Here is a 24,790-nt window from a genome sequence, read left to right on the forward strand (position 1 = left end):
AAACAGTATTTTATTATATTGACGTATGCAGCCAGCGAGCAATAAATTCAATTTAAATCAAAATAAACTTAATACATTTCTTAGTTGAATTGTTTAGCTTTATTGATTTAATTCGATTAACGACATATATTGAGCAGAAATAGTGGCAACATAGGAATGATTAAAAACTTATGATAAATTGAGAGCAAAGATTTTTACGAATTCAAAATGATTAAAAACTTATGATAAATTGAGAGCAAATTGAATTTTACGAATTCAACAGTGTGGCTTTATTTTGCTTCATTTCACGCTGTTAAAATTGTAGCATTTCACTACAATTTGAGTTATATTTTTCATCATTTCTATAAATCGGAGTTGCTCTTAACCTAATATGTCGTCAACTTAACTGAAACAATGGAGTTGAACAATTTAGCTCAAGAAATTTAACTCGCAAATTTAGTTTGTTACTAGGTGCATACGTTAACATGGACACTCCTTGCTTTGAAAATAAGCAACTCAACACAGACATGAGTCGATTAGAACAAAGTTGTTGTTTCAACTACGCGTTTCGTATTAAAATAATAAATTCCAAAGTTGAAAATAACAAAAAATGTTATTTAACACGAGGAATTTGTTTAATATGATTCTTGAATACTTAACAGTGCAACAGACAGAAGATACGCGACACGGGAAATATATTACGTAATTCGAACGCAGTCCGAGCCTCGATCTTGGAAGTCCGCAGAACGCAAGATTTTCCATCAAAATCGGATCGGTGAAACGCGACGCTGCTGCGCTATACGCGGCGAAATCGCCTCTCTTGCTGGCTGCGCTAACAGCGAAACGGTCTCGCGGTCGCAAACACCGCCTCGGTCGCGCGCGCGAGTCCATTTGACCTACTTGCAACGGCGCGGCCGACGTCGACGTCGACGTCAACGTCGTCGGCATCGCGCGGCATCTCGCGCCATCGTCGACGCCTATAGCAGGGAGATCCATTCGCTTGACACGAGCCTCGTTCCCGCACTTCAATCCCGAACGTCATTCCGACGTGCGTGACGTCACAAACGCGCGCGTATCGCGCGCTTAGATCTTCTCGCTCCGCACGCGAAAACGCGCTCTTTCGAAAAGCTCGTTTAAAATCGATAAGCGCGCGGCCGGGGATTTACGTAACGTTTCGACTGTAGGCTTATCTAGCTGGAAGGACAAAACCGTTTGCAGTTTTGCGGGAATAGGTGGAAACCTTTGTAATTGAAACTTCTCTTTCTTACAAGGTATCTTACAAGTAACGACTTCTCGCGCGCGAATCCCGCATTTGTTTCATTGTCACGATGTACCTTTACATCTTAAAAATTCCCGCTGCTTTGTATTTTATTTCCTAATAAATTGCTATAATAATACTTTCGTTTCTGTTTGATAATATCGCTCCGTTGATATACTGAGAGAAAAAAAGTGGTTTTAATTACTATAATTTAATTATAATTCGTAGTCATTTTCGGTGCCAACTATACATTTATAGTTGTTTCAGTCATGCAAATTATAGCTACTAGTTATCCCTACGTAACTAAGTAAATGCTAAAAAATAATTACGTTCACTAATCGTAATTTAACATTTACTACATTAAAGTATTTGATTTTGTTTTAACCATGTCTGTATTTCCTTGATATTTCATTATATATTAATATTTCAAAATACCATAATTTATGATAAAATTTTGGCATAATTGATAAAATTATAAACATAAGATTATTATTGTTACTAAAATTATGATAGCAGAAAAATAGAAATAAAGTTTCTAATTATAATTATTTTATCATTTATTTGTAGTCACAAATGACAAATATTTTTTTCCCATAAAAAAGTGGCACATCGTAAAATTAGCAACGTTTTTGTAGACCGTTTTTTAAATTCTGACTTGGAATTTAATTAGAGTAAATATGCATAACTTTACTTTTTCCCATATTATACTTTCACACATACAATCATAATGAATTTTTTTAAACTACTTTATGAATTTTTAGTCTTTAGGGTCAATTTCCTCTCATCTCAAATATGCTAATTTCTTACTTGAGTCACTTTTTTTATTAACGAAGCGACATAATGTAACTTTTAAATGCAGTTATCTGCATTTTGAATCGCTTTCGTGTGTAAATTATATTTAATCATTAGCATAGAATTAAATTTAACAGTCATGTCGGTATTAAACGAGACATATCGTTTTATGTGTCTAATTATTTTATCATACAACATATTTTTCTTTACAGAACCACGAAAAGCATTGTTATCAAAGGCCTGGACTGTTAAAGTCAATTTCAGCAAATCCTTTTCTTCTCAAAACATTCTCCTAATTTATCAAAACAAAGTGAATGTCATTTGCTCTGCAATTAAAAACTCGAATGCACCCGAATGCCAGTGATCCACGCTGCGCGTGAAGGAACCGTCGCTGCAGAAGGAAAAAGATTTCGGACTGAATTCGGTGCCGGAGCGGCGCGGAACCTACTTTTTTTCCAACAAGACGGCTTTGAGAAGCCATGCTCGGCCGGCAAGATTGGTTTACCGTCCCTCGTAACGTCGTGTATAACGTGTTGACGAGTCTCACGAAGAGACGAGCGCGCATCGCGTGCGTCCTGATTCGCTTTTTAACCCTTTACGATATCGTGCGCCGGAGGTGAACTCCACGTAGCGGGTTTATGACGACACATGTCTCTCCCAAACGGTCCAGATAACGCGTAATTATAACTCGTGAACTGTAATTGCTGAACCGGTGGCAAGCGTGCACGCGGCTGCACACAGAAAAATGTCATTCTCGCGTTAAGAAAAGCGACACCTCAATTTTTAGCCTTCCTCTTCTTTTACACTAACAAAAAAATTAATCTTGCAACTTCAACAAAAATTATATGCGTGTAAAAATTACCTAGGATAGATAAATGATTAGTAAATACTGTGATATGTATTGCAGTTGATCAATCTAACTGGCAGAAGTAGGATTTATCAAATCTATACGTGACCGCGAAAATTCTAGCAGATACAAAAATTAGCGATACATTTTGGTTGTGATATCAGAAAATCTATGTCAGCAAAAGATTTTTTTTAGTGTAAGTAACTTTGCTATTCCTGAGAAGAACATTTTCTTGAATAATCTTGAAATGTACACTTATATCTCATTTATTTGAAGCAAGTAATATTTACTTAAAATAAATCTCTGTGCGCACATAAAAAAAATATATATTACATCACTTAAATGCTTAAATCAAAGAAATATTACTTGTTTCAAATATTTTATAAATTTGTCGTGAACATTGAGTTTATTCAAAATATATTCTGCATCCTAGTAATTTAACATTTCAATCGAGAATATAGAGTTAAAGCAAAATTCGATCTGCTTATTATTTCGAATGTTCTTCGACGCAATTTCGTAATATTCTTCGAAAGAGTAAAAGTTCTTTGTTCAAGTATGTGACGATGAATTTCCTCAAAATTCCTGACGATTATTATTTTAGGACTGTGATAATCGAGTTATTTACTGGAGGAAAGAAAGGTAAATTGGGTGAACGCTTCTCTCGGCGGTATTTCTCCGTGTGTACGAACAACGAACCGCACGGTATGCGGTGTGCGGCACGGTAAAGTAGAAATAATGGGGCGCTGAATATCGATTTATTTCCATGAAAGGTGTCGCGGAAGATTAATAACTCGAGGACGGAAACACGAGGCATATATCCGCGACGCAGTTTGACGATTTCGTGCTACGAGGGCTTCGTCGTCTACGGTTTCAGCGCCGGTCAAACAGTCCGGAGGATCAGGAATTACGCGAGAGAAAGAGAGACAGAGAGCGATTTACGAAAACGTACCAGGCAATCGAATAATCGAAAAGACTTTTTTTCCGGGAAGGAGTTCGAACTCTCGCCGAGTCCCTGATAACCGAGTTATCGATTCGCCTTATGAAAATTCGACGAAACGAGATTAGCCCGACTCATTTTCAACACGTTCCATCCGAAGCGGCGCCACGACATTCTCATCTCATTGTTCGCGTCCCGATCGAAGTCTCTCTACCTCGGAAATGATCTAGTTATCGTCGGACAACCGATGCGAGCGTCGCTCAAACTGATATATCCAGTTACGAGAGACAAGTTCTCGCCGTAACTAATGGCGTTGTAATGGCGTTTCTCGGGCACGCCGATTACAATCGCTCGATCATCATATCGACGAGTTGGCCGCCTGGAAACGTCGCGGTTACGAAATGTTGTAATACGGGGATTGTTGCTCGGGGGAGTCCCGAGGCGGAAAAGCCGCCGCCGCCGCCGCCGCCGCCGGCAGCGGTGGCGGCGGCGGCAGCGTTCAACGACGGAACGAACCACCATGTTAGCGTCGACTCGGGGGGTCAGGCTCGTCCTACTGCGCAGTAACGCCATCGAAAAGCTCTACTCCACTTTTGCTGACGAAAACTCGCCGCCGCCGTCGGCGGGTGTCCCCTCGTCAGCGCTCGCGTCCGCTTTTGGTCCGTTAAATCGGTGGCGACCCGAGACCGAGAGGAAAAAGAGAAGCCCACTCCAACGTAATATACCTCGTACGTCGCACGTACGACGACGGGAGGGAAGCAGAGTAAACGGGGAAGAGGGAAGGGGAGGGGGGGGGGAAGAGAGGGAGGGATCCGTGTTTGGGCGAAATTGTGGTAAATGAGTCAGTAGGGTAGAACTTGGAATCAATAGAGGGCCTGAAAAGCCTACTCGCCCCGACGACGTTTTGCCGCGGGAGACACTAACGTGTGGCTCCTCGTTTCCTTCTTCCCTCTTTCGTTTCCTTTTTCCTCGCGGAACATCGCGAGATTCGCTCGCGCCTCGATCGCCGTTTTCGTTTTCCTAATCTAAATAAGCGAGGAGGAGAAAGAGAGCGCGGAGTTCCTTGGCGGAACCGCGCGTTCGCCGTGCACGATCAATCGTCTCGCCCGCGGATCGTCGGCGCGTTTTCCTTCCAACGGCGGGCAACTGTTACGCGACACACTTACGTGGCCCCCCCCCGCGCGCGTGTGTGCGACGCCGACGACGTTTTACGGGCTCGGCCGCGGCGGACGGAATTTTCGGCCGTCGCCGGCCCTAGGCGCGATTCCACCGCCTCGCGGCGAGGCGTTTCGGGCATTTCGTGGCGAGAGTCGGTTCGATTTCGAGGAGGCGGCGCCCAGAGAAAGAGCGAGAGAAAGAGAGGGAGAGAGAGAGAGAGAGAGAAACGGACGGAGCGTTTATTAGCGTTCCACGAGCTCTCTACGATCGAACAAAGTGATCAAGAGATTGTAAACATAAAAAGTAAAATGGGAGTTTTACGCCAACAAGATTGACGAGCGACAATAAAAGTAAAAGAGAGAGAGAGAGAGAGAGGGAAGGAGCAAACTGTCTCGCCGAGAAACGAGAGACCTTTCGCGAGGGGCCTTTCCCAAAATCGATATCTCCGGCGGCGGGTATCGGTTTCTCGGCGTCCGAGATGCCGCACCGCGTGCGGATCCGCCGCCGGGGCGAGGAGAGAATCGTCGCGCGGACGGGAAAGAACGGGACTTTTGCGGCCGAGCGCGACGACGACCGTCGGGCGGCGGCAGCGGCGGCGCTGAGGAGAGCGAGACGGTCACGTACGACCGAAGGAATCGATAGATAACGACAACGGGCGCGCGATTTCCCCCTCGGGTGTCAGGATTCGTTTCCCCGTCGGGAAGTCGGTCGCGTCGCTCGCTTACCTCCGCGCGCCATGGCGACACGAGGAGGAGCACCGCGTACGGGCGTGAAATCCAGCCGCGCGCGCGAGCAAGCGAGCGGTACGCGCGAACCAAGTGTTCACGCTCGCCAGAAGTGCAGCGGAAAGATTATTATTCCGCTGCAACAAGCGCGGGGTATATCACGGGGTCGGTGCGAGGGGAGGGAGGGGGAACAGAAGCGGTCCGAGCGAGCGAGCGCGTGGATCTCGACCATAAATAATCCCGAACATAGAGAGAGAGAGAGAGAGAGAAAGAAAAATCGTGGACGAGAGATTCATTCCCATTGTGACCTCTGGGATTTCGAGCGCGCGAGGTGCCGTCGGTCGGTTCCGAGTCCGACGGAGGGACGTGGTGCGCAACGTTCGGGGTATAGGCAAACGTGTATGTACTCACAGCATCTCGCAGGCGGTGGCATCGTCGACGAAGTGCATCGCGACGATGACGGTGACGGGCTCCGGCGAGGCAGCACGGCACGGCGGCAGCAGCAACAACAGCAGCAGCAGTCACGGTCACAGTCAGCACAACGGGCGCGCGACAAGCTGGAGCTGCGGCCACGTACAGCCACGGCGACGAGGACAGCGGGGCACGGCAACACTGAAGCAACGCACATGTCACTGTCACCGGCCGTTTTTGGCGCGGCGCGAGGAGTCCAGGAGGCGCGGACTCGAGAGACAGAGACGACACGACACGACGCGGCGCGGCGCGAACCGACGGTCGTCGACGAGAGAACCGACGCGGGAGACAGAGGAGAGAACGCGCGAGAGCGCGAGGGACAGAGAGAAAGAGGACGGGTGGGAGGGGGAGAGAAGGGGGAGGGGGGGAGAGAGAGAGAGAGAGAGAACCAGCGAGCACGATGGAGGAGAGACAGGGAGAGCACGATGGTAGGAGGGAGGAATAAAAGCGCACGTCCGCCGTACGGCGGGTTTCCTACTTCCGGCCGCGTTCGTTCCTTTTTCTCTCGCCTCCTGGTTACCGCACTCCCTCTTGGTCTCTCGGGCGGCACTGTTCTTCACGACGATCGACGCCGGAAGGCCCTCCAAACACGTAACGTCCGCGCCCGCCGAAAACTCGACGACTCTCTTCGGCGCAGCGAGCGCGACCGATGGGCGGCGCAGGGAGAACGAAAGAGAGAAAGAGAGAGAGAGAGAGAGGGAGGGAGGGAGAGAAACAGACTAGACAGAGACAGAGGGAAAGAGAGAGAAAGAGAGCGACGGGTGTGAGCGCGCTTTGGCTCTCCCTCCGTACGCTTGCGATAGCTCTCTAGGTCCTGCGAACCAACCGACACGATGCAACCGAGATCCCTGACTGAGCAGCCGTCGCCCGTGGAGCCTTGCCCCGCGAGGCGGCAGTGCTGGCAACTGTCGTCGGAGCGCCGACGAAAAGTCTCTGCCGGACGCAGGAATTCTCATCTGCCCTTTACGTCCTTTACTCCTTTTTTCTTCTTCCTCCTTTTTACGCGTTATCGAGATGCAATGAGAGATTTGAAAGAATGAGTAGAACGTTACTGTGTACGGATTTCATATCCATTTTTTTAAACTGATTGTATTTTACTTTGTTTTCCTTGTCCATTTACATACAAACAGAATAATTTATGCCGGATTTCTTTATACCTCTCGATAACTATTTTCCAGATAAAGATATTCATTAAATAATTAGAATTTCTTTTTTTTTTCACTGAAACTTCTGATTGCATATCTAATGAATAGCTATTCTTCATATTATTTTAACTTTCATATTATTAAATAAAATATCCCACACAGTATATATCTTTCAGAAAGTTTTCTGAAAGATGTACTGCATAAGATAACATAGAAAAAAAAGTAATATAGCCAATAACATATGTAATTGCGTGCTGCCAACTACATAAAATACTCAGTACAATATTTACTGTTAATGCAAATACAATGTTGATACTTCAATAGCATATATTATTGTATTGAGTATATCTGTAGTTGACAGCCCGCAACTACATATCTTATTGGATATATTTTTTTCTGTGTAGTCTTAATTAAGCAATATTTTAATCGTGATTGGTCAATTTCTTAAATTTCGATTTAATGGCTTAAAGCTTAAATCTTCATTGTAGACTATGTTATACATATAAGTATTATATAAGTATTAAGCGGAATTGGTCAGTCTGGCGATAGAGCTTATAGATAAACAACAAAAGTGTACTTTTTTACAATTACCTCCCCTGTTTGTCGAAATATTTAAATTTGAAAACAAAAGATAAGATTATCTAGTTTAATGTTAAAAGGAGGTCGACTTTTTTAAAATTTGTCATAAGCTATATGGAGATAAATGAAACTCGTGCACCTGAAATATATTCTATGCATACTGTTTGTTTGAGAACTATAATTACCTTGTTATACACAAATAATAAAGAGTATCGACAATCCTATTTTTTGTTCAATTTCATTTTCGATAAAAAGACTAAAACTTCATTTTAGTCATTAAAGATACATCACTCTTATTATGTAATACTAGATAATATATATATATTTTATTAACTATATTAAAATTTTTAACGTTCCGTCATTTAACGTATAGGAAAAAATTAAGGATAATTAATTATACAGAATTAGAAATTCTTTAACCAATTCTATTAAATTAATCGCCGAGAAAGTCAGTCACAACCCACTCAAATTCGCCCTAATTACATTTCGCGATTTTCAAAAGCGCGCCGCAGTGAGAGCCGCTGCACCGCGAGGCACTAGAGTTCTGCTCGATCTCACCGTCGATTGGTCGCTGGGTCGGGTGCCCGTGACGGCCATTGGTCCACGGCGCGTCACCAGCCAATCGCCGGACAAGCCGGCCGCGGAACGTTTCGGCCGCGAAAGCAGCTTACGGTACGAGTCGAATCGCTCGCGTGATTCGATCTCCCGCGGATCGTTTTGTTTCTCCAACAGCATTCCGTCCATCCGCGAAAGGAACGACTCTGACAATCTCGCGTCTTTGACGATCGCGAGATCCGCACCTATGCGAACGTGGCGTCGCGCCGCGCCGCGCCGCCGCCGCTGTCACCGCTGCGTTCCGTGAGCCGCTGCGGCGCCGTGGCCCGTGGCCACCGTCGGCAGTCATCATTCGTACGCGCGTCGCGACACACTGTCGCCATTTCGCCGACCGGGACGGCGACCACGATCACGACGACGACGACGGTAAGGACGACGGGGAGAACGCTGACGCTGGTGCTGAGACGCCCGCGGCGATGAAGGAGAGCTGAGTGACGGCACGCTCGTACACGCCGGGCACACCAGGTACGTACGCGACGATCCCTGCGAGTGAGCGTCGCTCCGGAGTACATGACGCGGAGGTATCTTTCTTTTTTCCTCTTTCTCTCTCTCTCTCTCTCTCTCTCTCTCTCTCTTTCTCTCTCCGCTCGTACTACTTTATCGCGCGTCCTGTCGTTCGCGTTTACGACGACGGTTGTGCAGGTTATTCTCTCGTGGACGAAGCGCGCTGGTGAACGTCAGAACATCGCACCGCGGATGCTCGTTTATCTCCGAAGTGGAGACGTTGGCGACGTTGGTATTCGAGGTTAACTATCGCAAGCAAGGTACTCTCTCTCTCTCTCTCTCTTTCCCGGTGACGCGCGCCGACGCGTGTGCCGATGGATCACGAGGAAGTGCGGTTCTTTACTCCATATGGGCTTTATGATTATGACCGCGTTTATCGTAATGAAGCTTTAAAGTTGACGTATCCAGGCGGAGCGTCCCTCGCCGTCACCGTCGCGTAAGCGCGCGTGTTTTTCTCGCGGCGAGAAGTATTACAAGTTCCGGCGGTCATTTTGTGTTTTGCGTATGCTATTGTTTACGTCGCGATAAGAATAATCTTGTGAGTTTACTTCTAACTTTAGCGCACGTGTTTTCTCCGCGAAAAAGCGCCCCGCGTCTAACGCTTATCTCGCGTGACGTAATAGTAAACCACATCAGCATTTTTTTTAAAATAACGTTTGAACTTTTTGTATACAGTGTGTGTGTGTTCGCATGGTGTTTATAAGAATCAGTGTTCATTAGTGACGCGAAAGTGTTAATTTCGCTTCTAAATAGATTCGATTTCGAAGAATTATCTTTTTATTAGCTATCCTGCGTTAATCTATCGCGTTCAAGGGGCAAAAAAGTATGCATATTTATCTCTACTGTATTTAATTCAGCGTACATATGTATATATTTTTGTATCTAAAATGAATATGTATATAAAAAATATTTACATTCTCTAATTGCCATAATAGATATACATAGAGATAAAAAACATTAGTATTAAATTGAAGCTACTATATTCTCTTAATTAAATTTACATTCTTGTTTATGTGTATAAAACTTAGTCTTAAAAAAAATTGATAAACTGAAATTTCAACACAAGATATATTCTTATTTTAATATTATAATGATCTGTAATATAATAATAATAATATTATAAAAATTATAATTCTCAATGTAAAGGCATTGTTATTTTCTATCCGATATTTTTTCTCTTAATAAAATTATACAGAATTCTTTATGTAAACAAGTTGTGTCTATTTTTGACGCTAATCAATTTTATTTCAATATTTAACGGTTTAAAAATAGAGACATTCTGAAAACAAGAATGTTTTCTTTTCTGTATATTATTATCCGTATATAACATCTAAAATTTTAATATACGTGTATCTAAAATTTATTAACATTTTAACAGCTGTTATATACATACTTTGTACATAAATATATTCATATTTTTCTCAATGATTCGATCAAGCTTTAATTCCCATCTGCTGGTAACTGTAACTTTTTTTTTACAAGTCAAAAAATCTCGGATTAACGAGTGCGCGAAGTTCGCATTCGCGAGATCGTGCGTAGATTGATATTGCACGATTAACGAGGTGAAGTATCTAACGTCACCTGATCCGGACGGCAATTTTCCTTCACGGCGAATAAAACGTCACTTCGCGTGATTCCACGTGTACGATATACGCGGGACAGGCGCTTCCCGCGAGTCGCCGTAGGGACATTCTCGCATTCAGATTGCCGGTCTGTGTTGGTCCCGGGGATCGACTGGAAGGCACGCGGTGCCTCGTGTCTACGTGTCACGTCGCCTCGTGCTAATGGTCGCGCGCTAATTATTACGGGGACGAGGAGGTAACGGCAATCTTCGCGCGACGAGGCGTCGCATCGATTCGATCGATCTGATTTTAGGGAGGCATGCGTGTGTAATAACGCACGGCAAATTCGAAATTTCGATACCTGCTGCAAAACGCGCTCCACGCTGCAAAAATCACACTGGAATAAGACCCACTTGATCAATGTTATTTTTTTAAACACTTTATTCGTGGGGATATTAAAACCAATTGAGAATGAAATTTTTATTGCTCGAGTCAAAATTAAATTGTAGATAACAAGGGGATTAAACGGTATCTTTTAAATCAGATTTTAAATAATTGTTAATATCGATAAAATCGAAATCTCTTTTAGGTGTTTACTTTGTTTTTGTACATCACAATTATTATTAATTTTAGTTTTAATTAATCTTTTAATCTTTGCAAATGTTATTTTTTTAGTCAGGAAGTTGAATAATATTATAGCATACGAGATTATTAAAATTATGTGTATTTAATAATTGCTGTGAATTTTAAACGGCTCATATATCTATTTCGTCACAAGTTTTTATTGCATTAAACGTGTTGCCGGATCTAATTTCTCAGTTTCTCTTTACTTATGACACATCCTTTAAACGTACATTCTAGACATAAAGTTTTAAATAATAAATTAAAAAATGAACTTTATTAAATGCTGGGTCTTATTTAACTCAAGTACTTTATAGAACTTCATATGTGTGAAAGAAAACATCGATACATCGAGGCATCGATAATAAATAGTATATAATGAAATAGAATAGTAATAAATAAGGAAAATATAAATAATTTGCTTCTAATGCAATGGCATAGGACTTTCATTAAATATTAAGATAGATTAAATAATTATCGAATTTAAATCGCCACGAAAATGCACGAAATATTTAAACTGTGAAAACCTGTTGATGCTACGATCCCCGAATAGGATTTCTTAGATATTAAAAAATTCTTATCTGAGCATTTGGAGAAGCTTCCTCTTCTAGATAAAATTTTAGTTTAAGATACAACTCTATACTTCAGAGAGAGAGAGAGAGAGAGAGAGAGAGAGAGAGAGAGAGAGAGAGAGAGAAAGAGAGAGAGAGAGAAAGAAAACACGCAGAGTTAATCTGAAGATAAACTCCTTGCTAATCTCAAGCTAACTGTGTTTTATCAAGTGAGAGATCAAGAGACTCAGATTAAATTTCTCTCTCTCTTGCTTTAGTATTCTTGGAATAGATTTATTTTTAGTTCTTACGTACCAATAGACTCGTTACGAAATCGTATTAAATCGTATTTTGAAGTTTAACTTACGAAATATTTTTAAATCGTGACATGTTATCATCACATTCTTGTTGCATACATCCTTTTGTACTAGAGGTTAAACATGCATAAGAATTCCAACGAAAGGAAAAAAAAAAACTCAGTAAGAAGTATACACATGTACGTGATACATGTACGATGCAAACGGAATTAATCTAAGAGTATAGTAATAATTGCATAGAAGGTGATTCCGAATTATATAGGTAAGGAGTATTATTCTTTCGGAAGTTACAGGGGCGAGGAAAATAAACAACGTAAATGTTGGTTAAAAGCGTAAACGCGAGATGGACAAAACGGTTCCTGACATTATAAATGACTACAGCGATTATGAAACTGTTTTTTGCCGTGATTACAACAGTATATTGATGAATAAATGATTTTTTTTCACCAAGAAGAGACTCTTGTCTTTATTTTTAGAACTGGAGAAGACAAAGAATATCGTAATCTTACTATCACTTGTTATTATTCATTGCTACAGGATAATTTTGGAAAATATACGAACACCTTACTAAATACTTACTAAATTCTAAAATTAAAAACTATGACTACAATCCTCGATAACACTAGCCGAATAAAAAAATTTTTATTCAGAAATGCTAAACCTATAGGAATTTAGTGAAAAATTTAATTAAGTGAAAATGTTCTATCGCGTCAAGTTTTCGAGAAAAATCAGGTTAAAAATGCGTTTTTCATGGTTTCAATCTTATCTTTCACCTATGAATTCACCGTGTCATAAATGATAAGATATTTTGATTAGAACTATTTGACCAAAACTTTTTCCGTCGACCAGTGTAGTTATCGAATTACGAAAATCTCGATTTCATCATCACGGATCTTATCTGCTTTACAATTAGTGAGGGCCGTAATATGTTTGGTTGTACTACAGGATGGTAATTTCTTAATGCTGCATACAGTCTGGCATTACAGTGTCAACAGTGGCAATAATGTCATTATACAGATACGCGGCAGAATATACTATATGCTCGTTTGTGATGCTCGGCAGTATCACGATGTTTTCGCAGCTGTCGGCGCTACGCGTTTTAGCGTAATCTATATGCATTTAGTTCAACTGATTAATAAACAGTTACGCGGATCCTGCTGCCCGTTAATTGTCAAGTCCGACGTCAAGGTGCGTTCCGTGCGTCACGGTAAATCTTGCAAGTTCAATTTACCGATGGCAATTCGCGACGCATTTTCCACTCGGAAACTCCAGAAAGATTGTGAAAATTATCTTAAATGACTCGGTGCTTCCTGCCGGATTGTTATCCCGCATGTGTGCATTCAAAGAGTGATCATTATATATATATATATATATATATATATATATATATATATATATCGGCAGCGATGCTTCCGCGCCCGGCGTGGCGAAATGCCAGATACGCATACGGGACGAATCCGCTCGCGAGCCGAGCATCGCGTTTCCGCGCGAACGGTACACGTGCGCGCGGACGCGTCTTTCTCGTCGCCGTCCTTTTCTTCATCGTCCTTATCGTCTTTTTCGTCGTTGTCTTGTTCGTCGTCGTCGTCGACGACGACGATGACGACGCCGTTGTTCCCGTTGCCGTCGTATTTGCGAACAAAACAGGACTCGCATCGCGCGTGCTCCGAAATGTCAGTGAACTCGAATCCAGCTGCTAAGTAAACCCGCCGCGTCTCTCTTTCTCTCTCTTCCCCCTCCTCCCCTTTCGCCTTCCCGCACGACGAAAATTCTCGTTGATGTGCCCACAAGATGAAATTTAGTTATTTTTTAAATTTTCATTATTTTAAAGTCAATCTCCGATTTTGCCCACGGGAATTTTTGTCAAATAATTTAATTTCAATCTTTGTCTTTTTTTAATAAAACGCAACAACACATACGCAAAGAGTAAAGAAATTAGCGTGTGTTGCTAAGTTTTTGAGTTGCTGAGTTTCTGTCTGGAGTTTCGACTAGCGAAAGCAGAAAAATACTTACTCAAGCGACCCTTCGTTTTCTCGAGATTGAGTAGCAATAGGACGATGCGCGTGAAAAGGAACGAAAGTGAAAGCTAAACGATTCATCGGACCAACGAGGCCAACAAGGTTGTTTCGTAAATTTATCTAACATAATATTGTATCTGAATGTCTCGACCCTGATAATCCTTTGTTTCTCCTTCTATCGTTCATCCATTTCATACTATCTATAGCATCTAATATAATAGTTTCTAATATCTTTTTATTCCTTATTATTACTCATTTTGACTTTGATCTCCTTCGTTCTTTTTCTTGTCGTTTGGATTATATGAATTATAAAACGGTAAATAATATTCATGACTATGTAATTTGACAATTTCTTCAAGGAGATACTTTTTATCTGTAGATCAAAGAGCTATTTAATTTTATTTTTTATCTGAATTTAAAAAATAATAAATATGGATTTTTTAATAATTTTAAAATAAGAATTCTGCCTCTGAAAAGATTAAAGCAAGACATAGGCTGCAGTAATTACTTTTTCCCTTCTCACCCCGTGAACTACTATTTTTATTCACCCTTTAATTACATTTGTCGCTGCTTTTGATGTATATTTTATTATGGAGCGACACATTTCAAAAACTGAACTTTGCGTATATGCGGCAAACCGTCAAGCGTGTAAACACTTTAATATTTCTCTGATTGGATTGTATAATACAAACAATTATAATTAAACCTCGAATAATAATGAAATGCGTGCACGCAACTTTAATTACGTTTAAGTAATATATATGCTCTATCTCATATTACATTCGGATATTTTGGTTTCTCACTTGATAGTTATGTCGATAATGTGTGTTATTTTATGTGTGCTTTGGAATTATTTTTGAGTTATCTATTTATCTATCTTATTTTTCGAGCCACTAAACATCACAAATTATGTCTCTAAATATTTGTCACTTATACCTTGATTGCTTTACTACATCGCTCACTAATATCCAAGATTTCGTTCGGAATGATATTTTCCGCGCTTATTTTGCTGATGGTTGACTTTGCGCTCAACATTTTTATCTATATTTTTCTGTAAGTTGTCGATTGCGTTTTTATTTTTATTGTCAGAATTGCGACAATTATTTTATTTAGTATTGTCTTATTTCTTTCTCAGACAAATAATTCTTTATTATAATCAATACTTGACTCAACTTCTGACACTTTCACTGGTCAATTTATTTCAGTATTTCGGTTTCAACCTATTCTCGTGTGATAACAAAAAATTATGTGATTCCGCTCGTCAATGCAACTTTGACTTTGACTGTTTTTTATTATAGTTAACGTGTTGTAATGAATATACTTTTTTTCTGTCGATAGAGCGATGACCGGTTCGCGGCTGGGCAGAGGCCGAAGTGGCCGCCTGGCTTTGTACGGGGGCTGCACAGTGATGGTGATCTTGACGTTGATTGTGTACCGTAACACCATCTCGGAGATGACCAGGCTTCAAGAAATGCAGGTGCAATGCATTCATCAGCAGGAATCTCTCGCTGCTCAACTACAAGGTAAGTTCAACGGAACGGAACATAAATAACTAATTACTATCAGGGATTAGAATTGAAATCGAATTGTGTTAATATTTCATTTAAATTGTAAGCAGTTATTGGCACATTATATACCCGAAGTTTTAACTCCAAGTAGTTCAGAGAGAATTTATTGCAGAAACCAAGATATTAATATAGATTTTAGGATTGTATATGTTCCAGCAAATTTCGTGAATAATGAATTCATACTCTATTTTTAGAAATTTGTCAACTGTGGATTATAGACAATTAATTATAGATCCTAGAGTATTATTGTAGATAAATTTTCCCAGATGCTAATTTAAGTTAAATTTCTCTTCCCACATTTTAACCGCTTATCTGCACTTATGAATAAATACGTGATAAATACATTGCAGTAATATTTGAGTACAAAGTACGGTTGGAGAAGTCTTTAGCCGAGGAGAAGAGCTCGAATGCCGCGGTGAAGCAAGAGCTACAGCAACGCGCGTCGCGGGAGAAATCGCTGCGCGATAAGGACAGTATAGAGGCGATGCAGAGGTTCAATTCACTTCAGCAAACCTACAAGCTTCTGCAGTCGGAGCATCAGGATCTGCAGGAAGAATGCAAGAAACGCGAGAAGCAGGCGTTGGATGAGACCAACAGATTGGAATCGACGCTGCAGGACTTGCGCGCTCGCATCCGACAGGCGCAGGAGGAGAAGGTGAAGGCTTTGGAGCACTTAAAGACCAAGTACCTGGAAGTAGATGACGAGAAGACCAGGCTGGAGGAAAAGTACAACGAATTGTTGAAAAGTAAAGACAATACCGGCAGTACCGTCGACCACCTTAGGAAGGAGATCTTCCAGCTCAAACGCGAACTGGAAAGCGCCAAAGTACGTAATTTGTTTTCTGAAATCAATACAATTTAGTATTAGTGCCAATCATAAACAGATATAATACAAATTAAAAAGACGGATAATTATAATTTAAATGCGGCATAATTATAATAATAACTACATCTTATGAAAGTATTAAGCATTATGCTTGTTTGCCAAGCTAATGTTGATTTATGTTTTCTTCAAAATTGTATAATAAAAATCGAGACAGTTATAAAATTTTATGATAGTTATAAAGTTGTAATTGTTTTTATGCATTTCAGAATTTGTATGCTAAAAGTACATCTTCTAGTTCAGTTCTGGTAACTCCTCGAGCGTCGGTGTTACAATCGTTGCAGAAGGAAGACTCGCAGCCGATCCCGGCGCCGCAGCAGCAACAACAGCAACAGCAGCAGCAGGTAAGTGCGCCACGGCCAGCATACGTGTCTCATGACCATCGCGCAGTCGGTGGAGCTACTCCGTCGGTGGAAAAGCCGTTCAACGACGACACCAACGAGCCAGTCAACAATATTAGGTTCGCTCTGCAGAATGGCAACGTCGTTCCAGCTGGTCCCAGCGAAGTGAAAGAGATAGGCGAGCAGCACGAACCCTCGGCTAACGACTTACAACAAAAGCAGCAGCAGCAGCACCAGAAAGATGTTGTCGAGCGTCCGAATGTTATAGATGAGGAGAAGAATGGCCTCGATGAAGAACAAAGAAAACAGGTAATGTCACCGCCGTTAAATCGAGACGATGACGGTTCGAGAAATGATAACGCTTCGGCGGTGCCGGGTTCTCAAGCCGAGCAACCGTTAGCGCAGCCTGCTGTCGAGCGAGCATCCACGGCCGCATCTGGTCGCTCGTCTGTTGTCAAAGCACATGCAGAAGATGACGAGTTGCAAGCTCTGCAGGAGAGAGTAGACGGGATTCTCAATCGTGACTTGTCGCAGTCCGCAATTCGTTAGACTTTCCATTTATTATGCATTCACGATTGAATTATTTTTAGCTTGTCGGGAATGATTGTGTAATTGAGTATGAGTCAGATTTTTTAAGTTTCAATTCATGAGTTGTGGATTAATTTTTTATTGTGCGATATTAATATATAGAAATGATCTTTGTTAATATATTATGAATTGTTAATAATAATAATTATTTATATTATATTTAATAATTAAATAAAATAAACTACAATTTAATTATTAATAGTGATTATAAATAATTTAATTATTTATAAAATACTTTTTACGCAATTACTCATGACTTGATGGAAGATTTAATTAATTGTTTAAATCAAAGTTGCTCATTATTTTATTCTCTAAGTCGAATATGCTTTTTTATACAATAAAATGCTGACAAATATATTGTAGGACAAATTTTTTCTGACAATTTTTCTGTATGCTTTTGGGGTAAATTTTAGTATTATTAACACTATAGGATAGTTAGAATAGTTAAATTTTTCTACTTTTTTCTTTTTTACACCTTCTCGAAACAATCATTTTTTAAATTGTAATTTCTCTTTACTATTGTCTTATATCACACGCAGTATTTATACTAAGCTTGATAAATAAATGACAAATGTCAATGCGCATAGTTTTATACGCATATAATAAAGCAAAATTATTTATCATTTTAAAAAAATGTTTATTACTTATGATTAAAATGGATCTTCTGGTAAATTAATACATGCTGCATTTATTGCAGTATATAGTAATTTATAAGAAGAATTATTTATTCAAATTTTTAGAATTTCTCTCTTACCATAAATAAGAAACAAATGAATAAATTATGAATATTACTAGATAACAAATGCTTGATTTTTGGAAAATGCGTCTCATGTGCTGTTAATGGTATGTAATTTTTCAATGGTTTTAAGAAATTGTTTTAATCACAAATGACGTATTTAATATTTATTTATTAACAGCGTTTATATATTATTTATTGCAGAACAGCTTTGTTCCCATAAAGTTTACTATTTGATACATGTAAAATATATGTTCATTGACAATTCATGTATTATTTTATTAATATTAATGGGGGAGTTATTAACTTATACATGCACTGATAAAGTTTTGAATCATATATGGAAATCCTCTTATGTAAATTTTTTTAATAGTAAATATTATTAATAAATCTAATTAATATTTTTATTAAACATTTTATCAAAAGAAATCTTTGAAAGATATTTTTAAAAAACTCGTAATCGTACAGATCTCTTTATATATCTTTTCGACTATGTACTGTGTGCACAGTAGATAGTCGAAAAGATGTAGATTTGTAGATATCGTTATCGTTATGTAATTGTTATTGGATAAATGTTAGATGTTTGAAAATATACAAAGAGTTTATTGTGTATATATATATATATATATATATATATATAAAATTTTGATTGTTTTTCTTTATCGAGCTTACTTCTGTTATCTGAAATAAGACTGTCCATGTACACGTATAAAATGGTTCGCGAGCCATATTGAATGTGCCTGTAAACTCTGTGTTCCATGATGCATTAATAAATTGTTATGACGTTTATCCGCTTGTATTTTTATTGGCAACCTCGTAAAGACCTAACTATTATCAGCTTCTGCATCGCGCCTTTATCATATCGCTAATTTATGTTGCTCAAATCTATTACCTTCAGCTAAATAAATGCTTGAAAATTTGTTATTATGAGGAAAGTTTGTTTTCATTTATGTAGTATACGTCTTCTCTCTTTGAATTGCTTATTATTGAATTATTATAACTTCTTATACTGGAGTTATCTCGACGCATAAAATTGCTGCATTATGCACTGCACTTACAGCTATCTCTGTGGTTCGTAATTATTAGACAAATTATTTATTTGCGAATAATCACTCTTTACACAACTGCGCCACGGAAGATTTATGTACCAAGATTACCAGTGATTTGCAAGGATGCATAATTCCAGGATGAGTTACTAAAACTAATGGAAAGTGGAAAATATACACAATCTCTTAAAGTATTTTGAGAAGTGATGACTATAACCGGTTTTAGCATTATCTAATTATAAAGATTGAATAAGTAAGACATTTTAATGTCGAATAGTTCGCGATCGTCGAACAACCGTGGTTTATATCGTGTGTAATCGTGTGAAAAAACTTTCTTTTCAGAGCGTGGCGAGTTCACGAAAAGTGGAGAACACTACCGTAGCGAACAACGCGAATCTGGTGTCACCGTCTGTGGTTGACAAACCCGCGCCGCTACCGGCCAGGCCGCTGTCGAAGGTCAAGGTGCCGGCCGGCGTATTGCCGATACCGGAAATCATCGAGCAGATCGTCGACCCGGATGAGGAGAAACGTCAGGAGGATATCCGGAAGCGGGAGGACGCGGCGGCTGTTCACAACAATTTGCAGCCACCGCCGCCAAAACTTGCCCCGGCGAACGCTCCAGCGGATGACGGGAAGGAGGAGAAAGAGCCAGTGGTCGAACCCGGCAATCTGGATCCACCGTTTGTTGTAAATCCTCCCGCGCGACACGTTGGTGAACAGATTGACAGGAGAGCGAAAGACGCCTGGTTGAGGGTGAGGCCTGGAGTACAGGAGGTTGGCGAAGAACTCAATCGAGTTCCTGGGTGAGCCTCGATATTTTTATCACGATTGAATAATGTAATAACTTATGCTTATTATCAGTATTTATACATAAAATATTTATTTAACTTTATTATATTATAAAATATAAATTCTTGTTATTTAAAATTTTATTTAAATCAATTGATCAATATTGCTTTTATCAATTGATTTAATTTTATTATTTCTGATTTTGTTTTTTTTTAATTTTTCCAAGGTACTTTTAGTTTTAATAAATTTATCATATTATATATCCTATCGTTTTAGATTAGACGAGGGGCAAGCTAACGGTGGTGACGACCAATACGACGGTGGCGATTACGACAAGGAGCCGCAGCAAAAGAACGATATTCATCTAGCGGAGGGCGAAGACGAGGGAGAAGGTAACTTGAGAACGATCAAGTCTATTCGCAATTGATGTCGCGATTGTACAAAATTATTCTCGCATCTGAATTTCAGACGAGGGCGACATGTTTGAATATCCGCATAATTTGAAGCAAGGAAAGCGGGAATAAAATCAACGTCGTTCAAATGTTTTTTAAACGCGTCTGGCAACCCGGACGGCACAAGAGGAAGTCGATTGAAAAATAGTCAAACGACCTGATTTGATCTGACCTGATCTGACCTGACCTGACCGATCGTTTGGGTTTAATAAGCGAAAAATACTTATAGTGTATTATAATCTGTACGAATCATTCGATGTGTGTGATGTGTCGCGAAGAATTAGCAGGGATTCGATCCATCTTCATTTTTCATACGAAAAACTCTTGTACAAGATTTTAGTTAAATATCGATATATGATAGTATATACACGGTACAAATAAATCGTTAAGCGCAGCGTTGTGGGCGTTTGATGACAACTTAGGCAATTCCGGTAATTTCAAAAGATACAGGACGAACTATAACGCATACTTTCGAAGAAGGAAAAAAGATAGACTGTATTTTTCTAGATTAAGATCTACCATGTATGAGTCAAGTGACTTAATCGCGTTTATTACTTGGGGTATTCGTTACGAATGCATTAAGTTGGTTGGACTTATTGTTAGATTGCATTGGTAGAATTAACTTTATATCGGCATAATGTAAAATACAAAAATGACGAAACTATTCAATATTTGTGCGTTAAAATTAATTCACTAAAATAATAAATTGTTACAATAATAAAAATATTATGAACTAATTTTTTTTATATTTAATCACATAATAATTTACGTAAGGTATATATGAAAACTTAAATGTGATTTATATGTGATGCGCCTTAGCCTTTTTGTGTATAAGTTCAAAAAGAATTAGATAATTTGATTGAATTCTTTGCTAACATCAAAAAAATTATTATCATTAAATAACTTAGTACATCATGACACATCACAGAAGTTTTTATATAAGTTTTTATGTAAGAGAGTTACTTCTACTGTTGCAATCTAAACTTTTTTACTCATTATTACTCATGGCGACAATGGCACATCAATAATCGATTTTGTCTAACTTTCGTTAAGACAACTTACATTAATTAAAGTTAAATTATTTTGACCTTATTTTTTCTTTTTGTAATGTCCGTTGTCGCTGACGATTGCAAATTACACGCGTCTGTTTTAAGCGAAATTAAATAGACGTATTATTAAATTGATATATAAATATATCAATATATAGAGATGCGATATATATATGTATATATATCGCGTGTTTATATATATATATATATATATATATATGTTTATTATATCGATAAACTGACGTATTATCAAGTTAATATTTTCAAAAACATTTAATAGCAAATTAGAAAATTGATAGAAAAATATTTACATCTTATTTATTCTGTTCTTGCCGAAAGCCTGAAGAACAACTTAACTGATTAAGAAGGTGATTGCCATTTACTTGACTAAATGCTATAAATACTTCGAAGCATTTTATTGACTAAACGGATCAAATTTTATGAATTAAAAAATGCTTTGAAACATTTGTAGTGTCAAGTGAACTGTAGCCCATGTATTAAAAACTTAATTGGGAAAGAATTCTTAATTAATTCATGACGAGCGTAGCATAATTTTGTTATAGTTTTAGATTTTTAGTTATATACAGAGAGACGATAAATGTACATAACGTTCTTTTCGTAATAAAAACAACTGAAAAAAATAATTTTTTAATTAATCTTTTCTGTCTTTTTAGGAAATTTTTATGCGTTTTTTATTAAATTTATATTAATACTTTCTCGTCGAATTTGCTGCTTTTAGAAATAAATTGAAATTCGCTCCGAGCAATATGATAATATAGCAGGTCATCAACGAAATCGATAACTGAAGATTGAATTATTAATGGTTTAAACATAGTCACGTACATTTTCGATGTCGAGGGGACCGTATGCGTTTACTTTTTCATGGTTCAATCACTCGAAGCTTTTGGCTAGAAACGAAAAGATATTTACTTCTCGCTCGAGTAAACGTCATTTCGTTGTCTGTTGGCAATGCAATTGTCATTTATTGACTAAAATCGTTGCTTCTCTTGAAAGTACTTCGCAGAAAATGCGTGAATAAAAATTATTTTAATTTTGAAAGTTATATAAGTAGATATACGCGCATAAAATATAAAATGTAAATGTACGACATCTATTTCTATTATTTTTAATAATTTCTTTGAACACTTGAAGTTGGTTTTTCTTTAACGATTAAATATTCTAATATTTATTCGTTAAGGAAACATTTCAAACTTAATATCCCGATGATTTTCAGATTATAAATAATTGAGAAAGAAAGTTTTTTTGTGATTTAAACTTTAGAGAATCAGAAATTGGAATAATATGATTACGTTTTTCAGCTGCTTTTAGAAGGTGTTTACTCTAATAATTTAATTCTGATTTAATCACAAAGATATACATTATCAAATTAAAGAGGGCAGCGATAAATGGCCTCGTTGAATCTCCCTCGACGTTTTCGCTAAACAAGAAAAATCGATTTCAGATTGATGGAAAGAATAATGGAACTGTAAATAATACAGGAGAGAAGTGGAATAACTTGTATAAGAATAAAATTTGTTATTTGATGACCCTTCATCATTTAAAGAATAATTTCATATATATATTTATCAGCAGAGCATAAATATATCATATGAAATGTTGTTTGCTGGATATTATGACTCGTCCAAGTATTACATAAGCAATAGCAACATCTTATAACACTTATTGGTTTTCAGAATCGAATTATGTATCGATTCAACGAATGAAACTTTTTGCTGTTCCCTGCTTTATCGAAAACCATTGTTTTTATAGTTGCAATAATCTCCATAAAAATTGCGATCAAATCTATTCTGATTAATATTTCTAATGAGTGAATGCCATAATTTCTTATGGCCTTTATATTCTTATATTCTTATCTAGATTCTTTTCTGTTTTCTTTTTGAAATATGTTATTTTCCCTTTCTAGAAAGTGCTTTTATTTCTAAAATAATTCGTAATATCTTTTCTATTATTCGATAAAGTCACAAAATGTCAGCAATTTATATAAATAAAACAAGCATTCTTTATTTTTTCTGCTTATTATGCAACATATAGAAGTAATATGAAAATATTCCTTTTTGCTATACGTTTCTTTCTTCGTATTCGTATATTCGTAACATCTAGAAAAATTGTTTACACTTTTAATATATGTTTAGCTTTCATGTTTCTCATTGGAATATAAGAGAAACAGTTTACTTATTTTAGTAACCTTTTGCCCGTGTTATCGTCGTGGACCTTATTCTCGGCGAACCGTGCTTTAGCTAGGCTCTCGCAGTGAAATCAAGAACGCAAACACAGTCTAGATTCGTGCGTGCACGATCGTCGTTTTAATCTTTTTTAACTCGATAATTTCCCCTGGCTATCAAATATGTTTTGTAGCAGTAATTCGCTCGCCTAGAGCTTATATTGCCCAACGAATCTAATGAATACCTAAGGAAAGTTTGCACAGACGTTTTAATTATTCCGCGATTGATTTGATTGAAAAATTATCGGTTTTTTCGATGTTCATATCTCTCAGAAAAATACTTAATTTCTGATAACTTATATGAAAAAGAAGATAAATTTATTTACGGATGCTTCATTACTCGTCGCGATCGAAGGATTAACTCGTAATAAATGGGATACATCGAAGACTTTCGATCGCGTTGTTTCGATAAGACTCGCTACAAGTAATATTTTATATGCAACATTGTTGTATTTTGGAGACGTCGCAAATAAAGTGGTCACGTTGCAGTGCTTATTGTCAGGACGAGGTGCTCACGTCAGCGTGTCTACGAATATACTAAGTGGTCGTGACCAATTATTCTCTTACAAGTTTCTTCTCATAGATTAGACGTGCTCTTCGCAAGGTTGCATGACCACGATGAGTCACTTTCCCGTGTAAAAAATAGGTGGAAAAAATTTGACGGGAATTCATTATGTTAAATTAGAAATTTCTTTAAAGTTTAAAGACGATGAAATATAAATTAGACCGAGCAGGCTGAAAATTCCGCAAAGTATATATTTATATAAGTATTTTTATATTTTAGTTTTATAACTTACATCATCTTTTTATGGACTCATTTCTGACTAATGATCGACTTAATAATCAACATAATAATAACGCAATTAAATGAGAAGGAAAATTCGTCCAACAATTTTCAATTTCTAATTTCTAATTCGAACATACTGAAGAGGATCCACGTATGTAATCGAAGAAACGTATTATAATATAATCTGTGAAATTTTCCGTTATTTTTATTTTGTTTACGCATTAAATACC

General features: G+C 38.3%; 2 protein-coding genes across 4 annotated transcripts in view; one reads left to right on the forward strand and one right to left on the reverse strand.

Annotated features, from left to right (window-relative positions):
* Positions 1-6,488, reverse strand: part of LOC105829523 — a 41,694-nt gene extending 35,206 nt beyond the window's left edge. Inside the window, exon 1 of the mRNA XM_036293574.1 lies at positions 6,108-6,488. The gene's annotated coding sequence lies outside the window, so the exon portion shown is untranslated. The remainder of the gene's footprint in view (positions 1-6,107) is intronic.
* Positions 6,489-8,432: 1,944 nt separating this feature from the next.
* LOC105831726 (Golgi integral membrane protein 4) lies at positions 8,433-22,175 on the forward strand. 3 transcript variants are annotated; one of them, XM_036293579.1, is made up of 8 exons: positions 8,437-8,971; positions 15,418-15,602; positions 15,998-16,473; positions 16,740-16,874; positions 17,004-17,180; positions 19,584-20,044; positions 20,307-20,422; positions 20,499-22,175. In XM_036293579.1, the coding sequence occupies exons 2-8, from the start codon at positions 15,422-15,424 to the stop codon at positions 20,552-20,554; spliced, it is 1,602 nt and encodes a 533-aa protein (XP_036149472.1). In that variant the 5' UTR covers positions 8,437-8,971; positions 15,418-15,421; the 3' UTR covers positions 20,555-22,175. The 3 variants fall into 3 exon arrangements, with proteins under 3 accessions (XP_036149471.1, XP_036149472.1, XP_036149473.1); XM_036293578.1 differs by having other exon boundaries at positions 8,433-8,971; positions 16,740-17,180; XM_036293580.1 differs by lacking the exon at positions 17,004-17,180 and having other exon boundaries at positions 8,596-8,971.
* Positions 22,176-24,790: the final 2,615 nt, after the last annotated feature.

Source organism: Monomorium pharaonis, chromosome 11, assembly GCF_013373865.1.
Source record: "Monomorium pharaonis isolate MP-MQ-018 chromosome 11, ASM1337386v2, whole genome shotgun sequence".
NCBI lineage: Eukaryota > Metazoa > Arthropoda > Insecta > Hymenoptera > Formicidae > Monomorium > Monomorium pharaonis.

What these genes read in the sequence shown, in the direction of transcription:
- LOC105831726 (XM_036293578.1), top strand. Translation starts at nt 15,422, where the DNA reads ATGACCGGTTCGCGGCTGGGCAGAGGCCGAAGTGGCCGCCTGGCTTTG. An exon ending in TCTCGCTGCTCAACTACAAG is followed by an intron (nt 15,603 to 15,997) that starts GTAAGTTCAACG and finishes AATACATTGCAG; the next exon opens with TAATATTTGAGTACAAAGTA. An exon ending in ATGAAGAACAAAGAAAACAG is followed by an intron (nt 17,181 to 19,583) that starts GTAATGTCACCG and finishes CTTTCTTTTCAG; the next exon opens with AGCGTGGCGAGTTCACGAAA.